General features: G+C 40.6%; 1 protein-coding gene across 1 annotated transcript in view; it reads left to right on the top strand.

The window, feature by feature from the left end:
• The first annotated feature begins 631 nt into the window (after nucleotides 1–631).
• The window catches only part of fasn (fatty acid synthase), a 52,207-nt gene continuing 25,450 nt past the window's right edge, over nucleotides 632–27,388 (top strand). The window contains exons 1-18 of the mRNA XM_032502834.1: nucleotides 632–898; nucleotides 11,134–11,269; nucleotides 12,631–12,783; nucleotides 13,044–13,217; nucleotides 14,304–14,504; nucleotides 14,986–15,108; nucleotides 16,164–16,279; nucleotides 16,423–16,557; nucleotides 16,894–17,356; nucleotides 17,842–18,029; nucleotides 18,604–18,793; nucleotides 19,880–19,974; nucleotides 23,330–23,464; nucleotides 23,931–24,134; nucleotides 25,605–25,720; nucleotides 25,973–26,148; nucleotides 26,294–26,485; nucleotides 26,613–26,693. Coding sequence (XP_032358725.1) covers nucleotides 11,143–11,269; nucleotides 12,631–12,783; nucleotides 13,044–13,217; nucleotides 14,304–14,504; nucleotides 14,986–15,108; nucleotides 16,164–16,279; nucleotides 16,423–16,557; nucleotides 16,894–17,356; nucleotides 17,842–18,029; nucleotides 18,604–18,793; nucleotides 19,880–19,974; nucleotides 23,330–23,464; nucleotides 23,931–24,134; nucleotides 25,605–25,720; nucleotides 25,973–26,148; nucleotides 26,294–26,485; nucleotides 26,613–26,693 — 2,869 coding nt within the window. The 5' untranslated portion in view covers nucleotides 632–898; nucleotides 11,134–11,142. The remainder of the gene's footprint in view (nucleotides 899–11,133; nucleotides 11,270–12,630; nucleotides 12,784–13,043; nucleotides 13,218–14,303; nucleotides 14,505–14,985; nucleotides 15,109–16,163; nucleotides 16,280–16,422; nucleotides 16,558–16,893; nucleotides 17,357–17,841; nucleotides 18,030–18,603; nucleotides 18,794–19,879; nucleotides 19,975–23,329; nucleotides 23,465–23,930; nucleotides 24,135–25,604; nucleotides 25,721–25,972; nucleotides 26,149–26,293; nucleotides 26,486–26,612; nucleotides 26,694–27,388) is intronic.

Here is a 27,388-nt window from a genome sequence, read left to right as displayed (position 1 = left end):
AATCATAATCATAATCATAATCAGCTTTAATTGCCAGGTATGAGGACACATACGAGGAATTTTTTTTGGAGCATCATTGCTCACAATATGCTTACACATGCAAAACAACCAAACAATATATACACACTAATATTAATATTAAATACTAAATAGAAACAATATAGAGGCCTGAGTGCAATGAAGAGTTCAATAAACATTATTTAAATGTGGAACATAGTGCAAAGGATACTGGGATAAATAGTATTATGTTATTATATTTCAACAGGAACATTATGAACTTTAGGACGCACACACAAACATTATATAATTGTTAAAACGTCAGTAAATAAAAGTTAAATAGTCTACAATAGCCTGTAAAGCTGCTGATTGATGTCAAATGTGTCGAGCAGTAAGTGCGCGTGGCCGCACTGTTTCATCTTTAAGGCGAGCTCGTGTCATTTTATAGTTTGATGCAGCTGTAGTCTAGAGTCTGGGGTTTCGGCGGAGCTTGGGAGAGTCAGAGAAGAGAATGAATTTGAACTTCAGTAACCCCGAGTCATTATGTCTCTCTCTTTCTCTCTCTTTCTCTCTCTCTCATCTCTCTCTCTCTCTTTCTCTCTCTCTCATCTCTCTCTCTCTCTGTCTCTCTCTCTCTCTCTCTCTCTGAGACTACGGGGGCGTTCAACGAATTGCTCCATCACTGGCTGGATCCAGGAGCCCGGCCTCCTCTCTCATTGGACTGCGCAGCGAAGCCAAGCTGTCAGCCCATGTGGCGTGGCCAGGCAGAATGTGAGACATTTAAATCCATCAGAGAAAACGATTCAAAGAAGCTGAGGCTTAGGTTAACCGCGTAGACAGCGAAACGACGGCCATTCCTCCCTACAGTTACAGTAAGAGGAACACCATCCGGGCAACACAGGTAAGCTAATTTGGCTAACGATAATTAGCTGCAGTGTACGCCGGCTGTCGGCGTCACTGCCAGGATACGTGACTTGACTTTTTGTTGTATTGAGACAATAGCAGGCTAAACTAACAGTTTACTTTGTCATTGTTCCTTTTTAACACAGCTTTGTGGGAAAATAGAAACGGCATGATTTGACATGTTGTCTTCTATATTCTAAGTTAACGTTAGGTTTGTATTTGTCCTGACACTATCACCATAGCTACAGCTTTTGAGCTCTTAACTTTTGAGAATGGTCTTTGTCCTCTTGATGGAGATAATCAAATTAAACCCAAAATAAAAGTGAATTTACAGCAGTTATGACAGTTACTTAGTCTCAAAATAGTATGCCTAATCTGTGATTGACATCATTGCTGATGTTAAAGGCCACTTTAAATGGCCAAAACAACAGATATTGGTGCACGTTTCTTAACACTGGCATCCTATTATTATATTTTAATTGAAACACTGATGATTTGCTTCTGGTATTTAGTCACAGCCACAGGAGGTAGAGACTGATACCCTACAGGAAGGCCTTTGTTCAACCCAGTAGCCTTCTGTACAACCTGAAGTGCCAGGGTAACTGGAAAATGAATGACAAAGTAATTGTAGATTCTGAACTCGCCGTGTCCTTCCTCGGATTTAAAAGTGGCTTTACGTGTGTCACTGCTGGATGAGAACAAACCAAATGAAGGCCCCTGTGTCAGAAATGTCCTCTCCAATAAGAGTGTCTCTTGCAACAACATGATTGAGTTTAAAAAAAGAAAAGAATGGTGACATAAAGACCAAATTGAATTCAGTGTAGTTTGCTTGTACAGTTTTACATGCGGTTGAGGAATTTGCTGTGTGTGTGTGTGTGTGTGTGTGTGTGTGTGTGTGTGTGTGTGTGTGTGTGTGTGGTACAGTAGGTGGTTGGTAATGAAGAGGAACTGTCCACCATCTTTCTTTCCAACATTGTCAACTTGGCTTGTCTATGAGACTTGAATGTAAAATGAACTAATGGCAAAGCATTGGTTTTTAACTAAACTAAACTAAACAAGTATTTTGTGTATACAAAAAGAAAAGAGGTATGACAGGATACACAATACTCTCTCTAATAAAACTATGTATAAAATTGTGGTAATCTGCTTCAATCTGATTTTCTCAAATCACAAAAGGAAATGGCTATTCTATAAAAATGGATACTGGACTATATAAATAGATACGCTGGACACTTTGTTAGTAACACCTGTTCAAACATCTAATTAGACATTTGCCAATCACTTGGCAGCAACTCTAAAGTTCAAACCAAGCATCAGAATGACAAAGAAATGGGATTTAAGGGACTTTGAACGTGGCATGGTTTTTGTTTGAATATTAAGTGTTATAGGGACGCTGTGAATCAGGAGGAGGTAGTAGCTTGGACCGGTAATATAAATATAAATGCGGTCTATTTACCATATTTCTGAAACTTCTGATCTACTGGGATTTTCACACACGGGGCCAGAGAAAATGTCCTGACAGTTGTTGTGAGGATAATGGCTAGAAAATCAATACATCTGAAAATGTCTGAGTCTTGAAATTCAGATAGTATGATCAGTATTTTGCGTAAAAAAATTGAACGCGTGGATTCATCTTGCCTCGTATTAACAGTTTAGGCATAAATGTTACTAACATTTAAATGCCACAGCCTGCCTGAATGTTGTTGCTGAGGATGGCCACTGTGTACGCATCTTCTTTATTTAAGCATTTTAGGCCATAATCAGACTGGACAGAGTATTCGTACATGGGGCGAATGCTCAACCAGGTGAGCTATGCAGGCGCCCCACTGTACCCGTCTTCTAATGGGTACTTTCAGCGGGATAACACGCCATGTCACAAAGCTCGAACTGCTTTAATCTCAAACTGGTTTCTTCTCAAATGGCCTTCACCGTTACCAGCTCTCGATCCAATAGAGTACCATTTATTGTAATTAAGTAACAGGATATTCACATCATGATGTGCAGCTGACAATTCTGCAGCAACTGTGTCATGCTTTCATATCAACATGGACGAAAATCTCTTAAGACTGTTTTTTTTTTTTCCCCAGCATATTTTGTGTGTGTGTGTGTGTGTGTGTGTGTGTGTGTGTGTGTGTGTGTGTGTGTGTGTGTGTGTGTGTGTGTGTGGTGTGTGTGTGTGTGTGTGTGTGTGTGTGTGTGTGTGTGTGTGTGTGTGTGTGTGTGTGTGTGTGTGTGTGTGTGTGTGTGTGTGTGTGTGTGTGTGTGTGTGTGTGTGTGTGTGTGTGTGTGTGTGTGTGTGTGTGTGTGTGTGTGTGTGTGTGCGCTCTTGTAGAGGAGACATTCTTCTGATGTCAGGTAGAGCAAGGATTTGAACGATGTCTTTGCATTGTTGTCTATGTGATCAAGGAACAGGTTTATCCTCTATACTTAAATGCAGAGGATACTTGCTTGCTGAGTAATGATAGAGTTTTTATTATTCTCCAATGTATATCTACCTTCAGGCTCTTTCACTCAGGCTGTGTGACAGGTCAAGTCTTGTTGTGAGTTGCTGCAGGATGAGCTAAGCAGTTTATTATGCAGAAGGTTAGGGCTGAAAGAAATGCTATGAGAAACAACTGTAGAAGACAATTTAGACACAAATCTTTGTGCAGTGTAATTTGGAATGACGTTCAGGACAGCATGAGGCTGCAGTGTGGCAGACGCAGGTCACAGAGTGCTGAGTAACTGCACAGTATGAATGCAGCCTAGCTTGCAGCTAGCGGAAAGTCTTTAGTCATGTGTGTGATGTGGGTCAGGTAAGGCTAGATATTGAACTGAAGGTGCTACATTAGGTCTAATCCCTGGCCATTGCATCCTGGAATCCAAATCCCTGAAGGTACAGAGCCAAAATAAAGGGCCGTGACAACATGTCATACTGTTACTAATCTTTGCATTGGCAGACCTACCTTCACAGCGCTATGGAGTAAGGTCTTCACGTTAGTCATAGGCGTTTTTTGGCAGTTTGCAGATGATCTATATTTGCCTGATAATTGATAAAGTCAACAAATGCGAAAGTGTGCTACTTTGGCTTGGCTACAGCTCTGTGTCTGTCCCTCTGCTTCGGTTTCACTCACCACTGAGTCGGACTCAATACTCTGTCCACAACACTGTCTGACTATTTTTTACTGGATATTATGTTGAAAGTTTATCATTTATTAAGTAATAGCTTAAAGCCTTTCAACATATTTTTTGTGTTGGAGTTGTAACGTTACAAAACCTTAATTTTGACTTTTCATTGTCTCTATAAATGCATATCGGTTCCAAGTATCGGTTATCGATTTTATTAACTTCTAATAATCGGCATCAGCCCTGAAAAAAACGTATCGGTTGATCCTTTCCACACGGTATGTTAGGATAGTAGAAAAAACGCTCTTGGGTTTGTGCATTTTTTTGTCTTTTCTTTGAAAAAGGTTTATTTAGGTTTTGTTAATAATTTGACAGTAAAAATGACTAAATGTTCATTTTTTTTAATGTTTCTTAAACTGTAAATTTTTCCATCTGATGATCCTAAATGACCTGTAACAGTAAATGAGACTAACAGTGAAAAGAACGCTATTAAATTATAGTTTTAAATAATGCCTTTGCTGTGTTCCGGGAAAAAAAAGCCTGTGTTAGTGTATCCAGCCAGGTAAAAGGTAGCAGTAGATCTCTTTAAATAGGTTTGTATTTTAATTTTATTTTAGAAGTTATCTGCTGTAGTAATGGCTTCACAGACAGAACAAAATTAAATGAAGAACAACTTAAAGCTAAAAGGGAAAGTGACCGACAACGGGCCAAAACCCGAGTTAATCTCTGTCAGGCTTTCAATAGAGACAATTATGGGATTGTGAATGATTAAAAAATTGACCCCAAATTGGCCCTCCGGTATGTAATATGGCTATGTAATTCATCAAATAACTTTTAATAATAAATAAAAATAACGTTTTCTTTTACTCCGTGTTTGTGTTGGCCTACTATTTTCTTTATCCTTGTCCATCTCCATCCATCCATCCATCCATCTTCGTCTGCTTATCCGGTACCGGGTCGCGGGGGCAGCAGCTCCAGCAGGGGACCCCAAACTTCCCTTTCCCGAGCCACATCAACCAGCTCCGACTGAGGGGATCCCGAGGTGTTCCCAGGCCAGGTTGGAGATATAATCTCTCCACCTTGTCCTGGGTCTTTATGCACATTAATACAAACTTTTACCTGGGGTGCCCAAACCTTTGAGCCCCACTGTACGATTCACCATGGCAACAACCACAAACCCCTGACCCCTATAGAACTCAAAATACTCACAACACTGTTGTTGCAAAAGATCAAGAATTGGCTTGGGAGAAAATTGTTGCTCAAGTCATTGCAAAAGTTCCAATATAATGTATTAATATCCTATTTAATCGCAATTAGGCTCACAATATTACTGTTAAAAACAGGTGGAACGGTATTGAATGTATGATCTATTTTATTTAGGTGGCAAATGACAAAACTGCGCTAAAATGCTTCTGAGTCTGAATGAATGAATAAATGAAAGAGCGCTGTGTCAGAGAGAGGAGGCTGAGAGAAACTCTCTTTCTGAAGTGGGCTGGAGTAACCCCCCTCCTCAGGTTTAAATAACCTCTTTCTGAAACGGAAAACCCAGAGTTTCTCATACCAGGATTAACAAACTTAAGAGTTTTCACTAAACCTACTTTCTGAAAGGGGCCTCAGAGCTGTGTTAGCCTGACATTGCCATACTCGGATTACAGTCAGAATATGAGTCTAATACTGCTCCATAGAGCTCAACAGTCCTTGGGTTTCTCCCATTGATGTCTGGAAAAATCTGTATCTAAAGAGTTTTAGACCATGCCTTAGGCTAACCATCTACGACATAACTCATAAGCATACAACATATCATTTTGTGTGAAAAAACATACAGCAAATCCGCAAAAAAGTCAAAGGTACAAGACTGTACATTTTTTCATTATCGAGCGAAGGAACTACTCATCCCATAAACCACCGCGCACCACTGAATAAAGGAAGCTAAAGTTGGTTTAGCTAACAGCTAATTCGGCTAACTGCTAGGTGAGACGGCATGTAATAACTTTAAAAGACCCTCAAAATAAAACCTGGAAATAACCGTCAGCTGTAGCCTGCTTTTTTCCAGTGTTTAGTTTTAGGAGTTAATGTTATTTTAGACTGAATCAAACTGTCGGCTAGCTGTTAGCCTAATTAGCTGTTAGCTAAACTAACGTTAGCTTTCTGGTGGAGGCTAACAGCAGAAGCTTAGGAACAGATAGTGATTTGTGCATCGTCGTAAATCCTATTCCATTTTGTACAGCTGTTTGTAACGTAGAAATAAAATGGATTATTTATCATTTTATTTATATAGTTATAGCTGACTTTACCAGCTGACTTCTTCATTGGCCGTTTCACAGACGGGGAGAGTGAGAAATTGGGGTAGAGAGATTTCCCATGGCTGTTCATTTTCCCGCTGTGTGTGTGCATGTCAGTGTGTGGACTCTCTCGCAATACATTAAGAACTTTGTCAGAGATTCATGTTATGGTTTAATCACAGTTATCAGGTTTTTTTTTTTTCATGTTAGGTCTACCGTCTGTCTCAAAATTTAAATTTTTCCCGAGATGGGAGGACGCCCTTAAAGGTGCAATATATAATACTGACAGCTAGTGTTTAAAATAGTTACTGCAGTACATGTTCAAAATACTGCCCCCGTCCCCTCCTCCCCTGAACTCCTTCCAGGCTGAGACTGAGCAGCCATAGTTCCGCTTCGCAGGCCCTTCCTACAAAGCGCGCTGACAACAACAAACAATGTTAGCAATGCTAACAGTGTTGCTAAACGTTTGTCTCACATAGCCAGACATTACTTCACAGCACAGCGGAGTAGCTAACGTTAAATGCTGCTATACGCAGAGCTCTGTACCCAACTGACAGACACACTTTTTCGGCTTAGAATGATGGTAGGAACCGCTAAAAACACAACAACTTTGCCGTCCTCTCCACCCGACAGATACACACACACTTTCTAGCCTTAGAATTACGGCAGGGACCGCTAAAAATAACTACCTTGCCGTCCTTTCCAAACACTTTATTGGCTTAGAATTAAACTGTACACACTGCGAACTCACGGCCCTCTCTTCCCAATTTACAGCCCCCCTCTCTCGGCTTAAATAACTCACCTTTGTCAGCTACAGCCGCTAAATGTAGCACATAGTAAACAGCCTTGGCCTGCTTGCCTTGACCTCCCTGTAGCATTAGCAGGGTTAGCATGGCGGCGTTAGCCAGGACCAGTCAGGATCCCTCTAATGGTAGTGTCACAATTTTTTTGCGGAGTTACCAACTCCGGTACTATAGCTACATAACTCAATGTGATACACGACATAATGACATAAAATGCATGCCCTTGTAGCTGTGATGAATTGGCCTGAAGCTAATGCTTACCTATTCAGGAAGAAATTAGCCAACTCTGTGTCCTTTTGGGCTCCAAGCTGTCTCCATCTTTCAAATACATCTACAATATTTACCCAGGGTTTGTAACGTCTCTGGTCACACAACTGTTAGAAACATGCTGTTTTTTTAACACAACACAAACAGAAATTCTGTCACTGAACAAAAATTTCTAAAGTAGAAAATAATGGCATTAGCATTGTTGTAAAAAGATAGTATTTTAACTTAGCATGGTTCCTTAATATATGATGACACATTTGGGTAATCTTTGGATTTATTACAGTAAATATATTACATATTGGACTTTTAAGTTAGAGGCCTGCAAATGATTAAGCAATGAAGAAAGTAACCTTATTATTTTTTGTTACATATGTCATTGGGACACGCATCCATAGATGCACTTGAGAAACCATGTTACTCAGTAAAACTAGGTACCTGTACACTAGCCTTGTTACTGTAAATCTGTACATGCAGGAAGTAAGTAATCCGATTTCTCCCCTAATTCAGACTTTATTTTGAAAGCAAGGCTTTCTGATTTCAATTGTGACAATTGCTTATTTTTATATATTAATTTTGGTTAGACTGAGGGGGCTTTCACACATGCCTTATTTAGTTTTGTTGAATCGCACAAGACTTGGTTTTCCCCCTTGGATTGGTTTGTTGGGGCAGGTGTGAATGCAGCAATTGCACTCCGTTTTGCATCAAAAGCGGACCAAACCTGCTGGATGAGGTGGTCTCGGTACTCTTTCAATCCAACTCTGGAGAAATTTGTTTATGGTGAGAACGTGATCTGACCTCCAATCGCACCAACTATGTGTATTCTGCAAGTCTGAACTAAATTTCGTGTAATGTGTGATGCTTAGCAATGTAACTGTAGCGGCTTCAATGTTTCTCTCACAGAAATAGGCTGACTGCTGTCAAGCTGCGTGGTCGAACCAGCCAGCGCTGAAGTTGGAAACAGAAAAGCAGATTGGAGTCTCGGTGACCAGAGCAGATGTAGGAAGGTCGCTCGCAAAACAATGTCCGATTTATTTTTAATAAATAAGCTGGTTTTACCATGGAGATGAAAGAAATATGCACTAGTCCAGAACACAGGTCATTCTTTCTGTGTTTAAATTCTTAAATTCCAGACAGATTTGACCAAAAAGCCGAGAGAATGTTCTTACATGGTTTGTAATGACACATTTTGGTATGTTTGGATTTTTCCAGGTGTGAAACGAAATCGAACCAAGGGAAATCCCAAGTTCAAAAATGTACTAACTCATCTACTGATTCTGACCAGAGCAAACAATCTATAGGTGTAAAAAGGCCCATACAGCGTAGTGAGAGGGCAGACAGAGCACATGCCAAGCAGTGGAAACCTACTTTAGACTTACAGAGGCTACTTTGTGTTAGTTTTAGTTAGAGTTTGGATGAAATAGTTTTAAAGCATACTTAAAGTAGTCGTGGCATCGTTCATATTCATATTTGTCGTTTGACGCAAAAGCGTTGCATCTTAAGCCCAGTTCTTACAACTACTTGCAACGTGCTTGTCTGTAACGTTTTTAAACCTGCCAGTTCACACCATAGTGTATCATCTCCATAGCAATTCCTTGTTGTACTTCCGTTCTAAATTCTAAATATCAGGCTTTTTTTGCAGCTGGATATCATTTGTTGTGTCTAAATATGAATGTGGATAAGGTTAGTGATAATGAGATATTTGCTACAGTTGCATTTCTAGTTTTATTTCACTGATTCAAGGCTTTGTTCTGGGTGCTACCTCGTCATTCTCTAGCTCGCTCGACCACATTACCTTACTTGCGTATATTTAGAAGGAATATTAGAATTTCATTTTGGCCCATTATGACAGCCCTATCGTGTATTGGATTGAACAGATAGATCAGACAGATTCAGGTAGTGTGCTGAACATCGCTGGAGCGTGTATATGGGACAATATGAGGGACTGAGGATGATGACAGGAGAGCTGCTCTCCAAAGAGATTGTGACATGCTTTAACTTAGAGTGGCTATGTCTCAAGCTGCTAGCCCATTGGTTCATGGCCTGGCCTAGAAACAGGGAACAAAGACTCGCACGTACACACACATACATACAAATTACAATATGGATGTGCTCACTCATGTACACGGAATAGCCCATCAGCAGACTACATTGTCTGCTGTAAATTGCTCTTTCATGCATGCTTTGTGGAATTCATTCCCAAGCTTGCCAGTCAACGCCAAAAAAATTACATATGCTTCAATACAGAAACGTGTAGTGTGAATTCATTCTATTGAACTACTGCCACAGGCAGCTTTTTGAAATTTCATATGTCATGTTTTGCTGTGATTGAAAAATGTCCAAGCATTTTGCTGTTCCACGTTTCCTTTCCTGTTGGCTGACCGTATTATTTGTACAGTATATCACTGAGTGTTGCACTGATGACACGTGACACGTGTCACCTCAATGCATCCTCAATATCAGCTGACTGGAAAGCCAACCAAATTAATTTAGCATTTCAAATTTAAATTTCTAAGGATTTTTTTTAATCCTTTCAGTGCAAGTCAGAAAATATATATATATATATATATATATATATATATATTTTTTTTTTAAACGTGTTTTTTTTCAATACACACTTCTATCCTACAAAGTATGGTATTCCAGAAAGGAGCACAGAAAAAAAAACTTAAGCTATTGGTCAAACTTTTCTTCAGTTAAAATAAACTGTGTAGTTTAGTGTGATATTTCTACAATGTTGCATTTGAAAAAATGGTCTCAGACATAATTAAACCAAAAAGCGCATGTACACTGTACACACTTTCCTTCTCCTAAAGGGGTATAGCCTTGTTTAAATGTCTAATGAACGTCTGTGGCTGGATGAAAAGTCATATTTGAATAATTTATTAATATGTTCTTTTGCTAACATTAGATATTTACACCGCTAAAAGCCATATTTAACATCACTGAGATTAGTTTTTTTAGGGTGTTCACGAACGTTGGCAGACATTTGCTTCGCTGTGTTGCCAGATCTCGCAAGAGATTGGTCCTGAGACAGAAAAAAAAATCCAAAGTAAATTTTCTCCTGATGTGGCCGTCTGAAAAATGCCATTTCAGTGTGAGAATGTTATGGAGATATGTGGCTTGCGAGAAATGGGTCCAACATATACTTTGGTGGCCATGGGGCAAAAGGATCGCTCATAATCTATTCAATTTCACTTCTCCCATTGGAATCAATACACTCAAACCTGCCGCTAGTCTCCTAAAGAGGCATGTGACCCAGATACAGGATACTACTCCGAGTTGGGGTGTCTTGGTTCTAAACCTAACCCTAACTAGAGAAAGAGCCAACATAATTTGTGTTGTTAGTGTTAAGCTCAAGATTATACAGTAAACACCTGGGGCCTGTTTTCCAACAGTGATTTGCGAGCCATGCAAATCTGTGGCGAATAATGGCAGCGTCATGCTCCATGGACTAAAACTGGTCATGCTTCACAAATTAATCTGGGTCACAAATTGCTAAGAAATGTGTGTGTCCTACAGGGCTCTCCATTTCCATGCATGGTTTGAAAGTATTGTTGATTTTAATTAATAAAGGAGAAGAAATTATCTGAAGTTTCTTCATTTGTACCATGCTGGAGAGTGGAATATTTGGTTTGATTATTGTTTCAAGGACGTACACGGATGGAGATAGTTCCAAATAGTGGCTAGAAAAGAGGGGCTGCAAGGTTAAACCAAGGCACAGTGTTGATCTCTCTCTCTCTCTCTCTCTCTCTTCCCCCCCCCCCCCCCCCCCACAGTAATTCAGCATGGATGACATAGTCATAGCAGGGATATCGGGCCGTTTGCCCGAGTCCAACAACCTGGAGGAATTCTGGGAAAACCTCTTCAATGGTTTGGACATGGTGACGGAGGACGACCGGCGGTGGACACCAGGTGAGACCCTGAATAAAGCTAGGATCTAGATTTTCAGTCCCATGACTTGTGTCACAATACCAAAAATCTAGTAACAATCGGTACCAATAACACAAAAGTAAATACTCTGTAGTGATGGGTGTTATACTGTCTCATCCTATACTACGACTATTTTTAACATGCTATACGATGACTTTTTTTAACGTGCTATACTATGACTTTTTTTAAAGTGCTATACTATGACTTTTTTAACATACTAAACTATGACTATTTTTTACATGCTATACTACGACTTTTTTAAATGCTATACTATGACTTTTTTAACATACTATACTGGTAAACCGGTCCCAAATTATAGGAATTCTTTACATACCGTTACAAAACCGGAGATACACCAGAAATACATGTGCCCAAGAGAGTACAACCTTACTCTCTTTTAAACTAATACTGTTTTGATCAGCTGTCTTGAGCAAATGTTGTTGAGCAATGCTTTATATAACCGCTAAACCATGTAGCATCTTGTAAGTAAACAACATTTTTTCAAAGCTCATTAAGTGCTTTTAAAAGCTGGTCTAGCATGGCCTAGCATACCGGTGAAAAACACGATTAACTGTTTCATACTACATACTACTGATTAGAGCTGGATTGGAGTCTTGAGAGTCTTAATAAGATGGTGCCATTCCACCCTATTGAAGGCCTTTTAATGGGTCCAAGGCCAAGAATGCAGTATTGGGAGCATCTTTGTGACCATGCAAGATGTTCATTACTCTCCTAACGTTATGTTACTGCTACTACTATCACGAGGACGTGAAATGGCCAATGTTGTGCAGCAGCAGAAGATCTCCGAGCTGCCCAGAACGATCACCCCTTAACTTTGTTATCTTAACTAGTCGTTTTGGTGCCTAACCCCCCTTTTGTCGGGTTAATTTAGCTAACTGTAAATTAAATTAGAATAGATTAGATCATGGGTGTCAAACTCTGGCCCGCGGGCCAAATTTGGCGGGGTAATTATATTTGGCCCGCGAGACAATACCAAATTACTACTACATTAGATAATACTTTATTTATCCCACAATAGGGAAATTCACTTAATAGTTTTCAGTTAGTTATCATGTTTTCCACAATAAAAAACAAACCAACAGGCAAACAACAGATAATGTGCTGAATGAATGTAAAGTGGCATTATCTAAAAGGTGTTGTAAAGTAAAGTGACGTGGCCATAGTACGAAAAAGTAAAAGTGCAACTTTGTCTGGCTCAACAAATGTACGTTGCATCCGCATGTGTTACACAAACTCTGCACTCTATGTACTTGCAATGTGCACACAACAATGTCTGTCTTGGGAATTCTTTGGAAAAATGTCTACATTTGCTCTTTTTCTAGGTCTGTACGGTCTTCCAAAGAGGAATGGTAAATTGAAGGACATCAGCCACTTTGACGCAGCCTTCTTCGGAGTCCACCCCAAACAGGCCAACACCATGGACCCCCAGCTCCGTCTCATGCTGGAGATTGCCTACGAGTCTATCATAGATGCAGGTGAGAAAAACGGAAAGCCTCAAAAAAGCTTCAGTACTGAACATCATTGAAGGACAGTTATATAAATGAAAGTTGGGAAAGGAATACAGTAAAAGTTGCTGGCCTGAAGTGTGACTGACTTGCCTTTTGTGTTTTCTCTATTAACCTTTTTTCAAGTCTGTGAGTTTAAAAAAGAGCTAATTCTCTGAGTGAGGCTACCTGATGAAATACTGACTGAATGGTTTAAACCAAACAATAAATGATATGATGTCATGATGCAGGACTGAACCCAGCCACACTGCGCGGCAGCAAGACGGGCGTCTACATCGGAGTCAGTGGCTCGGAGGCCGGCGAAGCATTTAGCAAAGATCCAGAGGAGCTCCTGGGCTACAGCATGACTGGCTGCCAGCGTGCCATGTTGGCCAACAGACTCTCCTACTTCTTTGACTTCAACGGTATGCACACACAGCCACACACACATCAGTTTCATTATCTGGCCAAACTCTGACATGGAGTCGCGTTAATTCGAGTGGATGATGCTCATCCAGCACATGTCAAATAAGTCGTATCTCTTCCTGGTCTGCTTCCATGATGTGCATTTAACATTTTTCTTCTCATCCCACTGACATTACATCATACACATGAAAAAATAGCTTTAAGGTGTCTGTTAACTGGACTACTTTATATCTGGTAGTCTCCTGTGTCAGTTGTTTTTTATTTGCTGGCCTACAACTGATCCAAACCATGACAATAATGTGTATGTCAGTATTGCAGTGGTTGCTCTGCATTAGTGCACATCTGGATCCAATGCTGCTACCATGTGGCGAGATATCTTTCAGCTTCTGTAATGCAAGCCACTACAAAGGTTTCATTCATCCTGGTTTACGCAGATCTGTCAGCCCTCACAGTTATAACCAAATTTAGTACATATCGCATTTTTTTTCACATGCCATATTGCTGTCCTGTAATTGATTGCCAAAGTCTTTCCCCACAAACTGTCATAACTCCTTTACCACATTGGGCATTGCCAAATCATTTTCCAACAAACTGTCATAACTCTTTAATACATTGCGTTGTTTGAACCAGTAATAGATACACATATACATGGACATATAGTGACAGTTACAGGTCCTGCATTTGATGTTATTTAGCCTTTTTGTGAAACTAAAGGAACTCATCAGTTTGGATGAACATAACTTACTGGTCATTGGTTCGTCTCGCTTTTGTACAATGTTGTACAAATAATCGTATCCATGGCTGCAACAATTCTTGAATGTCTGTCGTTAAGTGTATTTTCAATTAGACCTCAAAGTAGATGCAGATTTATATATTCAAAACCTTTTGCTGTTGATTTAGACTATTGTTCAGCTTTTACAGAGCCATACTCTATCCTGTTCCCTGGTAGCTGATGCTTACTAAATGGAAGTCATTGTAATTAAGTCAACTTGAGCCTTTTCACATTTAGAATGCCCTCATGTACTCTTGAATATCCGTTGCTGCACATGTGGTTTCTATCTCTAATCCACCCTCCTCTTCTCTAGGCCCCAGCACTGCCATCGACACAGCCTGCTCTTCTAGCTTGCTGGCTTTAGAAAATGCCTTCCAGAGCATTCGCCAGGGCCACTGTGATGCTGCTTTGGTGGGAGGCGTAAACTTGCTGCTCAAGCCAAATACCTCGGTGCAGTTTATGAAACTGGGCATGCTCAGTCCTGAGGGGACCTGCAAGTCCTTTGACTCATCAGGTAACAGAAAGTTGGCTGGGGACACTTCTCTTATTTCCTCTTGTTTACTGTCATCTCTCTACCATCTCTTGCTATCTAATACAGACATCAAATACCTTCAAGCGGTAGTCCTCACCGTACTTGCAGTACTGGACCTTGACTAGCCGGCTGATTATTGTTTGTCGTTATCATTAAAATTGATACAATTATTATTATATAACTGTCAAATAAATAGCATTTTCTGCTTTTCGGCACTACAAGAAATAATTCTGCTTTAGGTCCCGTTTGAACTATTGTACAGCACTCTTAAGCAAATTTCTATATAAGCAGCAATGCTTATTAGCATAGCATTTATCTTAAAGCGTGTTTCTCTTTCATCACTATTTGCTTAGAAGCCTATTCATATTGATTTAACTGTGTATACTTGTTGATGCACTCTGTGTACAGTACGTGTGTGTATACCAATATATAAAGTTGTTATTTCTGTCCTTTTCTTGGCTAGGAAACGGATACTGCCGTTCCGAGGCAGCAGTGGCAGTGCTGCTGACCAAGCGGTCTGTGGCTAAAAGGGTCTATGCCACAGTGGTCAATGCTGGCAACAACACAGACGGATACAAAGAGCAGGGTGAGGAGGCACACACAACCTGTTAACTCCAAACTCATGCTGTGATACATGATCACTGCATCCAGTATAGGCTTTTCACTGAACCTCTAATAATAATCAATTAAGATGGCAGATGGTAGGGGTGTCAGATTTCGATTTTAAATAAAAAATTGACTATTGACACATTTTGCCATTTTGCCTGCAAAGTTGCAAATATCAAAAAAATTTGAGACCCAAGGATTCCAAATTGCTGTACCACATCCTCAAATGATTTTAATATACCACCAAGATACAGCTTCCCCCAGTGTGACAATTCCCTTTTCCAACCAATCCCTCCAAAACATGGGAGACCTACCAATACATACTGTAACTATTATGGTTATGGTTTTCTTTAATTTGCTCAGGTGCAATCGTTCCCATGGGGTTGCTCAGCTGCTTTGACCTGCTGTTGGCAATAACGGATTATTAATAAAATTTCAGGTGCACTCACTATGGGTTTTACCTCCATATTAGCCTCAATTGCTGGGATAAAGGCTGATATCCAGAGGTGTCTCGCACGCTGGATGTCCACCCCCTTCTGCTATATCTGCTTTCTATTTTTGCAATGGAAGTTGCTGCATCAAGGGTTTAGCCACATTACGGTTGAGATATTTAAAAAAAAATATTTATTTTTTTAATCCAAACAAGCAAGAGCGTTAACCCTCCTCTATCCCAGAATGGATAAGCGCTGTGGAGATAGGTCTGGCAAGGTGAGACCTCAACCATTATTTAGATCAATTGGATAAGCTTTTGCTCACCGACTCATGTTTCTTGACTTGTTGGGACTAATTTTAGTGATGTCATATTTACTGGGCCAGACATTCAAAAATAAAATAATGTTGGAATAAACCCTAGCAATATTGTGGCATAGAGAACAACAGTTGAAAGAAAATTCAATAGCACCTTGAATTACATACATGTTTTAACATCACGGTAAGGGGTTTAATGGGTTACATCTCAGAAACGGCAATCAAAAATTAAATGCCAAATGGATGGTGTATCATACTCGTCCTGACACGTTCTTCTTGGTCTCTCAGGTGTAACGTTTCCTTCAGGTGAGATGCAGCAAAGGCTGGTTAGTTCTCTTTACAAGGAGGCAAATATAACTCCAGAGGAGGTGGAATACATTGAAGCCCACGGCACAGGAACAAAGGTCAGTGCACTCTAGTCTCGTTTCTTAATCCCACTTTTATTCTGTTTTCAGTGCCGGTCTTTGCACAACAAGACAGATAATTTATTCTAATGTTACTTACAAGAAGAGTTTACCTTTGTAGCATCTCTGCTCTCTATGTGCAGGTTGGCGACCCACAGGAAGTAAACGGCATCGTCGGTGTGTTCTGTCAATCAAAGCGAGAGCCTCTGCTCATTGGCTCCACCAAGTCCAACATGGGCCATCCCGAACCTGCTTCTGGTCTGGCTGCCCTGGCTAAGGTTAGAGTGTCAGCACTCTTGTTATTGGCTGCTCCGAAGATTCAAAACGGCAACATCCTTTTTACATTTTAGTTATATTTCAATTGCAAGTTTTTATTGATTTGTTCAGACAACGTCTGGAACAAAGTATCTAATTTAAATCCCATTTGCTCACCTGCTTTATGTAAAAGTGTTTTGATCAATTAATTATCCATGCAGTTTCACTCATGCCAAGTGAGTGAAAAAATAGAAGGACAGAAACAGCTGGTTTGATTATTTTTGTGGTTGGACAATGTTGAAGAAGTATTGTTTCAGACTGTTTTCACTTTATTGGCTGGTTTTCTATCCTACACATAGGTGGTGCTTTCTTTGGAGCATGGAGTTTGGGCACCCAATCTGCACTTCAACTCTCCTAACCCTGACATTCCAGCCCTTACCGATGGTCGGGTCCAAGTTGTTGACCGGCCCATTCCCATCCGAGGCGGCATTGTAGGCATCAACTCCTTTGGATTTGGAGGTTCAAATGTTCACGTGATCCTTCGTCCAGCTGAGAAACCGGCATACGCGAACGCGCCGCCCAGGACAGTTCCAAGGGTGCTTCAGGCCTGTGGTCGTACGGAGGCCGCTGTGAAGGCCATGCTCCAAAAGGGGAAGGAACACCCTGCAGATGACAGCTTCCTGTCTTTGCTGAATGAGGTGTCAGGGGTTTCTACTGCCGGCATGCCCTACCGAGGCTTTGCTTTAATTGGCTCTCAGAGTGATGTCATGGAGGTGCAGCAGGTACAGGCCACTGCCAGGCCACTCTGGTACATCTGTTCAGGTGAGTCACCAAATCAAAAGGTGGATGAAATACAGATTCAATTTTGTTTTTTATTATCTGTAGAGCAAGATGACTTTTTTTTTTTTTTTTTAGTAGAAAAAACTCTCAATGGAAAACGTTAACAGTTCAGTTTGTGGATAATCATTACTGTCTGTACACTGTTTTTTGGAAAGATTTTTTTGGGAAATTTTTGTAATTTTTCAATACTTTGTGTAACACTAATTAAATTCCATTTATGTTCATTGTACGTGGGGAAAGCATTAAACATTTTTATAGAACTGAGTAGAATTAACCAATCATTGTATGTGCCTTTTTAGTCTATTGGAATTTTTGGCATGTTCAATTTTATAGATAATTAACGTTGATATGATTTTTTATTAATCTTATTACTATTTCCTGTTAAAAAAATAACTGGGACAATGGGTCCTCAGACACATTAATTTCAGTAAAGTGATTAGGTGTGTGACTGTTTGTTGTTTTAATAGGTATGGGAACCCAGTGGGCGGGTATGGGCCGCAGTCTCATGCAGCTGCCAGACTTCAGAGAGTCCATCTTGCGATCAGATACAGCCCTGAAGGACACCGGCCTGGTTGTGTCTCGGCTACTCATGGAGGCAGATGATGCCACTTTTGAAGACACTGTTCATGCTTTCGTTGGCCTCGCAGCTATACAGGTAGTGTGGAGAGGGTTAGATGTTGGAACCCCGGCAAATTGGTGTTAATTTGATATGAACTACAGGGTAGAGCTCCTCACACAAAGTGCTGATACACATATTTGTCTTGTATTTGATACAAGTCATTTTATGTAGTTTACCAAAGTTACAGATTTGTCTAAACCGTCCACAGATGCCTCTGAGCTTACTGGTATCCTGCTACATCTCAAAGATGATATCTCAAGGGGTTAATAGATATGACAACAATGATATAGTTCCATATTTTGAATATACTCGCTTTTATTTTTTAATGTTCTTTTGCTGCAGTACTTGTAAGGGATACAAGTTACCAAATTGAACCAAAGCATGCTCTTTTTAATACAAATCATAAAAAGACCTCATCCTATAAACCACCTAAATGGTACATTAAAACAACTCAAGAGCGGTCTAAAACAATAAAAATATATGTATACTTTAGACATGCAAATTTGAAAATACCCTAAAACATCAGCAACCACGAAAGCACCACCATTGACAACCAACATCTTTAGCTTTATCCAGCTAAACTGTATGTGCGTTCTGTGGCTTATTACAGATAGCTGAGATCGACCTTCTCACTAAGCTGGGTCTGCGTCCTGATGGCATTGTAGGACACTCGGTGGGAGAGCTGGCCTGCGGCTACGCTGACGGTTCCCTCAGCCATAGTGAGGCCATCTTGGCTGCTTACTGGAGAGGCCGCTGTATCAAGGAGGCCAACCTTCCTCCAGGAGGCATGGCTGCAGTCGGTAAGTGTAGTGATTCTGTACCACATTTCAACAGCTTCAGCTACAGTTTCATGAAATATGCACACTGTCTAGTTTGGTTTGAAAACCTCTTCTAAGTCTGAGTACTGTATGCCTACCTTTTTGTCTGTGAGTATTTTATATTTATTTTTTAAGTTCTACAATCCATTTGGAGGAACGAGTCAGGATTTAAAAAGTCTATATTAAGCTTCAGTACAGCTTAAAAAATAGAAAAAATAAATTGTGACGTTATTAATGGCCTGGTAATGAGGGTTTAATAGTTTTACAGTTCAAAAATATCGAATTCATTTACTGCCTGCTATCGGAAATCAGAAACCCAAATTACGCACTCTCGTAGCCAGCCGGGCATTCTCCTAATTTCGTAGGGTGTCATACGTTTGGGTGTGCATACATTTCTGTACGATATCATATGGACCTGTTCATGAGAATACGTTGACTGAATACATGTCTCTCCTCTTAAGGGTTTCTATTGGCTGACTAAACGCCACATTCAGCTGACAAACTGATGGCACTGACTGACGGGTTCATAGACCCGTCAGTCAGTGCCATCTTAGATCTTGGGTGAATGGAGTATTATCATTATTTTCATACATTACGATGACTAAATAGCCGTTCAGATGGATTTATTGCTTTGAATTACTCGTCAGAGTCTCCAAAAGGTCTGTCTTCCAGGCCAGATTACTAAGCTTCATGAAGGGCTACACAGACACCAAACATATTGTTGGAAAGCTTGAGCTAACTGCTACACAGCTACAAACAAGACGTGAGCCTAGGTTAAAAGGTTGCGGAGCAAAACGGAGATTTGTAATTAGATTTTTGGATTCATAATTAGGATTTATTTGTAATAAAGTGGCTGTAATTCCATGATGGAGATAAAAAAGCGTCTGGATGGGCTACAATTGTGAGAGGATCTCGTTGAAACGGCAGGCTTTTCTGCTTCTAAACTAAAAAAAGTTAGTCTACACTGTAGATATTAAAAAAGACATATAAAACGTGATAATAATTGTTTTAAATTTTATTTATTTTTTTGCATGTGTTTTACTTTTGTGCTTGCTGTCTGTGTTTCAGGGTTAACCTGGGAGGAGTGTATGGCTCAATGTCCTAAGGGAGTGGTCCCAGCCTGCCATAACGCCGAGGACACCGTCACCATCTCTGGTCCTCAGGTCAGTTCTTATTAGACTTTGTCGTTTGTAGAGATCTTGAACCGAAGTCTGATAACACTAATCATGCTTTATGCCTGGAAAGTTTTAATTTCCATTTGCTCACATTTTTGTATGATCATAAAGGGTAACACTTTATTTGAAGGGGTGTCATTATTATGACTTGATATCTGTCATGAACATGAAGGAGTCATTTTGAGTGTTTATGACTGTTGTCGTTAAGAGTCATTCAATAAGTGATGACACTATTAATGCAAAGTTAGAATATTCCAATTCTTTGTCATGACAACTTGACATTACCTTGACAACATAACCACAAATGCATGTCATTAATATGTCATGATGGGCCCAATTATCAAACTTTAATAAACTATTTAGCTCTATGTGTTAACATTATATTAAATTGTCATTAAGCCAATGGTTTTTACATTGGCTTTCATGAGAGCATTATAATTGTGTCATTAATATTTTGCCTTGAACAGATAACGTTAGCTTTTGGATTATCGGAAAATTATTCTCCACTTTGTTTGGTCCCTTTCATATAGTCACCGACACCAAAAGCTCTGTTAAGCTAATGTTGTTAGCTAATGCAGAGCAAATTTGATGGTGAAGACATGTCCCCATTTACAGTTGCTAATAGCGCTGAAAGTGCGTTAAGCTGGGTTTCCACCAGGCAGTTTTGGAGCAATTCAGATTCATCTCATTCCACCATGCTAGCGCTTTAGCTAGCTGAGTCGGTGTCGCCAAACCAGGACTAAAAACAGCCTCCGAGACTTACGCAGGAGGCCAGTTTACAACAGGGAATGCAGTAATGTTACTGAGATGGTTTTCTTTTCGGGTTTAGCTCTTTTGCAGCCCAGGACTGACTCAGTTAGCTAATCGGACAGCTGTAACGTTACAGCTAACAGAGCTAATGGCATCTGAGTATAGTTAGCATTAAGTCCAAAACTCAATAAATCACCTCAGAACTGTCTTCAAACTGGTCTTATAACTTTTAAGACCTCTTAATAACAAGTCCAAATGGTTGCCCTTTACTTGAGGTTAAAGATGTAATTCAGTTTAATGTAATGTTAACAGCTAAAGCTAATCAAAGTTTGAATACGTGGGCCTGTCATGACATATTTATGACAGGTTATGTGGTCAAGGTTAATGTCAAGTTGTCATTACAAAGACATCCAACAGGTTGTATTATCTAGTTTAATGTCAAGTTGATATAACACAGAGATTGTTGTCTTTGTAAATGCAGGGCTGCCAACTTTTCCAAAAACCTTGGAGTGAGATTTGGGGGGGCCAACCCATATTTTGCCGCGTACAAAGCAATTTCTTTGGGTCTTTATCCTTTAGGGTTTAAATTGGGATTTGTTATATGTGGGGGGATGGGGCTCTCCCTAGGGGGGTCTGGGGGTATGCTCCCCCAGGAAAAAAATCGAAAAATAAACCATTAAATGGCACTTTCTGGAGAGGTTTTTTTGCAAAAAAAAATGGAGAAATCAAGTCTTACATGATATGTGCAAAACTGTAGGGTTAAGAACCTTTGCATTGTTGTAGTATCAACAGGTTTTAGGGCATTCAGCATTTACATTATTAACTTCTTATGATATAAGAACTGACCCACACAATGTGCCAAACATATTGAACCACATGAAGAGACAGTAGCATATGTCAGCAACAGCTCAGAAGATTTGGGTCTGTGGTGAACAGGTCCAGGGGTCCCAGGTATAGGGACCAGGGACCCAAAGTTAAATTAATGATGAGGGATCAACTAAGACCACTGACATTCTAAAGAATGAGAACCACTGAGTTACATAAGTTCTAATCCTTTAACCTTTGTGCCAATGTTCAGTAATGTTTGGCTGTCATCCTCTGTACCCCACTTACTGTTTTTACTTTTTTGTGAAAATAAAGACTATTTGTTCATTTTAAAAAACATCAAATTAATTATTTAGTTACATTTAGAGATGCAGAGGTTAGAAATGCACAATAGTGGCCCAACGTTGCAGTATCGTATTATATATATATATATATATATATATATATATATATATATATATATATATATATATATATATATATATATATATATATATTATAGCTCAGATGTGTTTCACCAGATTTCTGCTCATAGAGATCCGAGATTTGGAGAGTTGTAATACAGTCTGCTGTGCATGTAATTGCTCCGCTGATATGGTGGATCTCACTCAGACCGTCTGACAGACTCAGAGGCCCATTTGGGTCTCTGGTCTCTGACAGTTTAGAGGTGTCCGTACGCTGCTCATTATCGGAGGTCTACGCATGCATGCAACGTGTCACTGCCCCCAGCAGAGCGAGTCCACTACAATGAACTGAAGTTGCTACGCTACCAGCCGCGCTCCTCATCTCTATCTTTACAGAGAGAGTGGACACGAAGCGACGGACGGTCTGTGATATTCAGAGCGCATACCTGAAGCCGGGGAAATGCACCTGGGATGGCTCGTGAAAAAAATGTTCTCATTTTGCGACAATTTGAAAATTCCACAGACAGGGAGCGCTCTTGAACCCCCTCACAGTCTCTGAAAGCACAACTAGTCGATCACGAGTTGCTCAACAGGTAAAAACATAGATAAACTCATCTTTCAGAAATTTGACCAACCGGGCTGACACTTCAGCGTGAGAAATCGGGGGTGTGGCGTGTGCGCGTGTGAAACCAGTCAAATGCGTGTGTCTCACGGCCAATGCGTGAGAGTTGGCAGCCCTGTAAATGTCAAGTTGTCATGACAAAGACATCTCGGACAATGCTAACTTTGCATTAAAAGTGTCATAATTTACGAAATGACACTTAATGACTGTCATGAATACTCAAAATGACAATATCAATGACAGTATCATGTCAGTCTTATGATCACACCTTCAAATAAAGCATTACCAAATAAAGTTTACTTACATCATTTTGTTTCCTTTTTTGGGGGGGAATTTTACCTGTATCCTAGAAATTGCAAAGTTAGAGAAACTTTGTTTTTAATGAGACTTTTAATGAGCAGGATTTAAATGTTACCATTTCTTTTGCTAAATACTGCAGGTTTGGAAACACTTTTTCACTTGAAGATTAAATCTGTAACTTTTTTTGAGGAGAACAGGAAAAGAAGAATGAAGATTATAGTAGTTGGCCAACAAGTAGTTGTTAGTTGTCATTGCAGTAACAACACAAAGGATGCCATGATGTTTTAAGTAAAACCAATGTCAGACTGTACAAGCATAATAGCTACACTATTATCTAATGTAAGCATTGATACACCGACCTTTGCCAATGTAGGTTTTCCCAGGTGCAGGATATTGTTTCTTGACAGGTTTGGTGTGTGTGTGTGTGTGTGTGTTTCATCAGGATGCAATCAGTACATTTGTGTCTGAGCTAAAAGAGCAGGGAGTGTTTGCAAAGGAGGTGCGCAGCGCTGGTGTCGCTTTCCACTCCTACTACATGGCTTCCATTGCTCCAACACTGCTGGCTGCCCTAAAGAAGGTAAGTAGCTCTGCTATGTTTCAACAGAACTAGTGCAGTGCCTGTTCAAAACGTGCCTGTTCAGAATGGGCTGATGTTGCAGCTTTGTCCAGAACTATTGTACCCCCCAAATTACTTACCCCCAGGGCCCTCAGGGAAATTAGTATGCAACCCAACTGTAAACTACTGACTTACTGTATACTTCTACTAGGACAACATTGTGCTACTGCCTTTACCTTATAGAGAAATGTTACCGATTATGTTTCATATTCAGATTTTACTCACAAAATATAACAATTAAAATATGATGCATTCCAATTCATTAAACTATCCAGCATTATAAGGGGGGTGGAAAGCTCCACCTTAAACATGTTAAATAAATGTTAGAACAGTACAAGTCAAAGGTTTGCATGATTTGTCATTCACTTGAATAGGAATGGGGAATTGGAATACTACTTAATAATATAAAGTGTCACCTTGTTTATAGGTGATCAAGGAGCCCCGGCAGCGGTCCCCCCGCTGGGTAAGCACCAGCATCCCTGAATCTGAGTGGGACTCTCCTCTGGCTCTGTACAGCTCGGCTGACTACCACGTCAACAACCTGGTGAGCCCTGTGCTGTTCCACGAGGGCCTCAGTCTGGTGCCTGACAACGCTGTCGTGGTGGAGATAGCGCCTCATGCTCTGCTGCAGGTACGCACACATATTCACAGCTTCTATCAGATGTGAACTACCGGCTTCAAATGACGCAACCATGAGTGGTGTGTCAATACTTTTGACACACAAAGGACCTGTTTTGACCTGGTTTTATCATCTGTCCCATGCAATCACAAGTGGACCAAGTTTTTACCTGGCAGTAGAATGTGTCTCCAAATCAGTGACCGCCCTGGATCTCACTATGCAAATAGCCACATACATAATTTCCGTTTCTGAAATTAACAACCGAACACCCGCCAAACGCGGATGGATTTTGCAATTGGCGGGTAACTGTTAATCTACCTACTGCATAGGGAGGTAGCCATTGAGAATTGAGTGATTCAGAAGCGTGACTTTCAATAAACGGGGTACCTAGTTGCTTACGGGCCCGGACCAATCAGCGGCCCTCATCACTGGAAGACATCGATTGACAGCCGGGGCCCCCTATTACATTTTCATTACTCACAACAATCCCAGCAGTCCCATGTGCACCCACTGACCAACGGGGAGTGAAAATGGGTCAAATTCATTTCCATGTTTCTGATATAAAGACTTGACTCGAACAGCTCACATTTGCCAACACAACATACAGCGAAAGACGTCCTGCCAACATGTGCACATTTTAACATCAATGCACACTGTAATGTTTTTTCACTTTAAAGTCGCTGCTGCGGTTTCAATCCTGTCGGCTCGTTGCAGCGGGCGGGGCTGCTGCTCCATTCCCCCCGCGATTGGCGCATGCACACACATAAACACACACAATCACATACGGTGGATTCAGGAAAAACTGCAGATGAGATGTAGAGGATGACCTAAATTGAGGACAGCCACATTATTGTAGGTGCAATGATAAGTCATCAAACTGTATGAATGTGTGTCCCAGCCCAGGATAGGAAATGATGCCTTTATGCTGGATTATCAAGGCATGCCTCCCTACTACAGCCTGTGATGACGGTGCAATGTCCACGAGTAGGCTACCATGAATAGGACAGGACAGGATAGGATCATAGAGACACAGCAATTCCTGTGGCAGGTGGATTTTTAAATCCACCTGGTCTGAAATGTGAAACCACCTGCCAACCAAGTTAACTTAAGGCGACATAAGAAATATTTTGAATGATTACATGGTCTTAAATGTGGCCTATGACATACCCATACACACTGCTATAACAATGTGGCCACGTGTTATTAAACAAGGTACATGGGTACAGGGGCGGCTGTGGCTCAGAAGGTTGGTAGTTCAATATCTGGCACTGCTGTCCCATGCTCTCCTGAATATCAGCAGAGAAAAGAGTTATTACAAAAGTAGATGAAATTTTTATTTTATTCCTAGGCCGAAAAGTAGGATAAAAAAAAATGCTCTGCCTCTCTAAAATCCTGAACCTCAATGATGGCTATTAAAACTGATCCTGGATTGGCTGGAAGGGAAAGAAAAATAAACCTTTTCCATACATGTTTTTTGCACAGGCCATCCTGAAGCGCAGTTTGAAGTCCACATGTTCCATCCTCCCCTTGATGAAGAGAGGCCACACCAACAATCTTGAGTTCTTCCTCACAAACATTGGCAAAATCTACATGAGCGGGTCAGTAAATGCCTCAATCTCTCTGCATTTAGTAACTGTTTGTGTAATTTGGGGGGGGGGGGGGGGGCTGTTGCTCTAAATGGGCTTTGCAGTGAACCCTTCTGTCTGCTTCTCCTCTGAGCAACGGGACAGAATGGAGTAGATCTTTTGGTACCATCCATAACTTTTGACAATGGAAATGCAAGAATAACTTTGTGTCACAAAATTACCACACTGCTTGGCTTTAGAATTATTTTTTATGCCCCTCTTTAGCATCAACGTGGATGCTAACAGCCTCTGCCCAGTGGTGGAGTACCCTGTGCCTGTTGGTACCCCTCTCATCTCCCCTTTGGTACAGTGGGACCATGCCCAGACCTGGGATGTCCCCAAGGTAGAGGATTTTTCCTATGGCTCAGGAGGATCTAATTCTACATTTGTCTATAATATCGGTAAGAAATGGACGTCCAGAATAAATAGCAGTTCTTCATCTGCCTTCTTTCCTTCGGTAATATTTTAAAAAAAAAAGTAAAACTGTGCTATTGTATTTGATCACTTGGTGTGCTCTGTGTCCTACTCTTGTTTGACCAACAACAGACATAAATCCAGAGTCTACAGACTACTACCTAATTGGACACTGCATTGATGGGCGTGTCCTATACCCGGCAACGGGTTACTTGGTGCTGGCCTGGCGTACCTTGGTGAGAAGTCTGGGGGTTGTAATGGAAAGCACACCTGTAATCTTTGAAGACGTCACAATCCACCGGGCCACCATCCTGCCAAAAACTGGTGAGAGCAGAGCAGAGTAGAGCAACAGGGGTTTGAGCATGTGGGGTAATTCTTTTATTGTTGTAGACTGATGAGCTTCTGATTGCCTCTCTGTCTGTCTTCTCTCGTCCCTTTCTGTGCCTTTCAGGCTCTGTCCAGTTAAAGGTGCATCTCATGCCTGCCACCAACAAGTTTGAGGTTTCAGAGAACGGAAACCTGGCAGTCAGTGGTAGGTGGTTTTTTGTACATAGTGTTTTTCACAGTGCAAATAAACAGGGCAGTTTCTGGACGTGGTGGTCCCGTCCCGGAAATTCACACTTGATGTAGTATTTAGTTTTGGATCCAGTTCAAACAGCCGGGCCACTCTGGTCTAAACAACATTTAAGGGGGATTTTATCATATGTGTTTTTGCCTCACAATACAGTGAGGGCAGACAAGTGTGATAATGGAGCAAGAACAGATCATCAAATCATTAAATCAGATAATTAGCTCATTACAATACCAGGGTGGGGCTCTCTCAAGAAGAAGTGACCAGTGGGCCAGATGCCTTAACTTAAAAGCCTAGTAATAATATAACAACTTTGTAAGGCCGAACCCCCCTCTATTAATCGGTCTTTGAAATGTATTTAAGAAAGTTAATGCTCCTGAATAGTATTAAGGGTATTGATCTGCTAGGTTCGGACATAAAAAACATAACGCATAATTTAGTGCACTACACCTCCTACTATAAAACCTAGGGAGATAGTCTTCCCCCTTGTGGCTGTTGCCAAAGGCTCTATGGCTTAACAAAACAACAAGAAGGAAGAGGTGAGCCCTGTATTTTTCCCCTTTTTAAAGAGCAAAATATTCAGAAATTAACCAGTTAGTTTGCGCCACAGCCTTTGGGTTTTTATGCAGCACCTTAATCCACTTCATAAAAAGGCT

Source organism: Etheostoma spectabile, chromosome 21, assembly GCF_008692095.1.
Source record: "Etheostoma spectabile isolate EspeVRDwgs_2016 chromosome 21, UIUC_Espe_1.0, whole genome shotgun sequence".
In the NCBI taxonomy this organism is placed as follows: domain Eukaryota; kingdom Metazoa; phylum Chordata; class Actinopteri; order Perciformes; family Percidae; genus Etheostoma; species Etheostoma spectabile.
The sequence above is the reverse complement of the archived record's forward strand: the minus strand, read 5'-3'. Positions and strand labels throughout refer to the sequence as shown.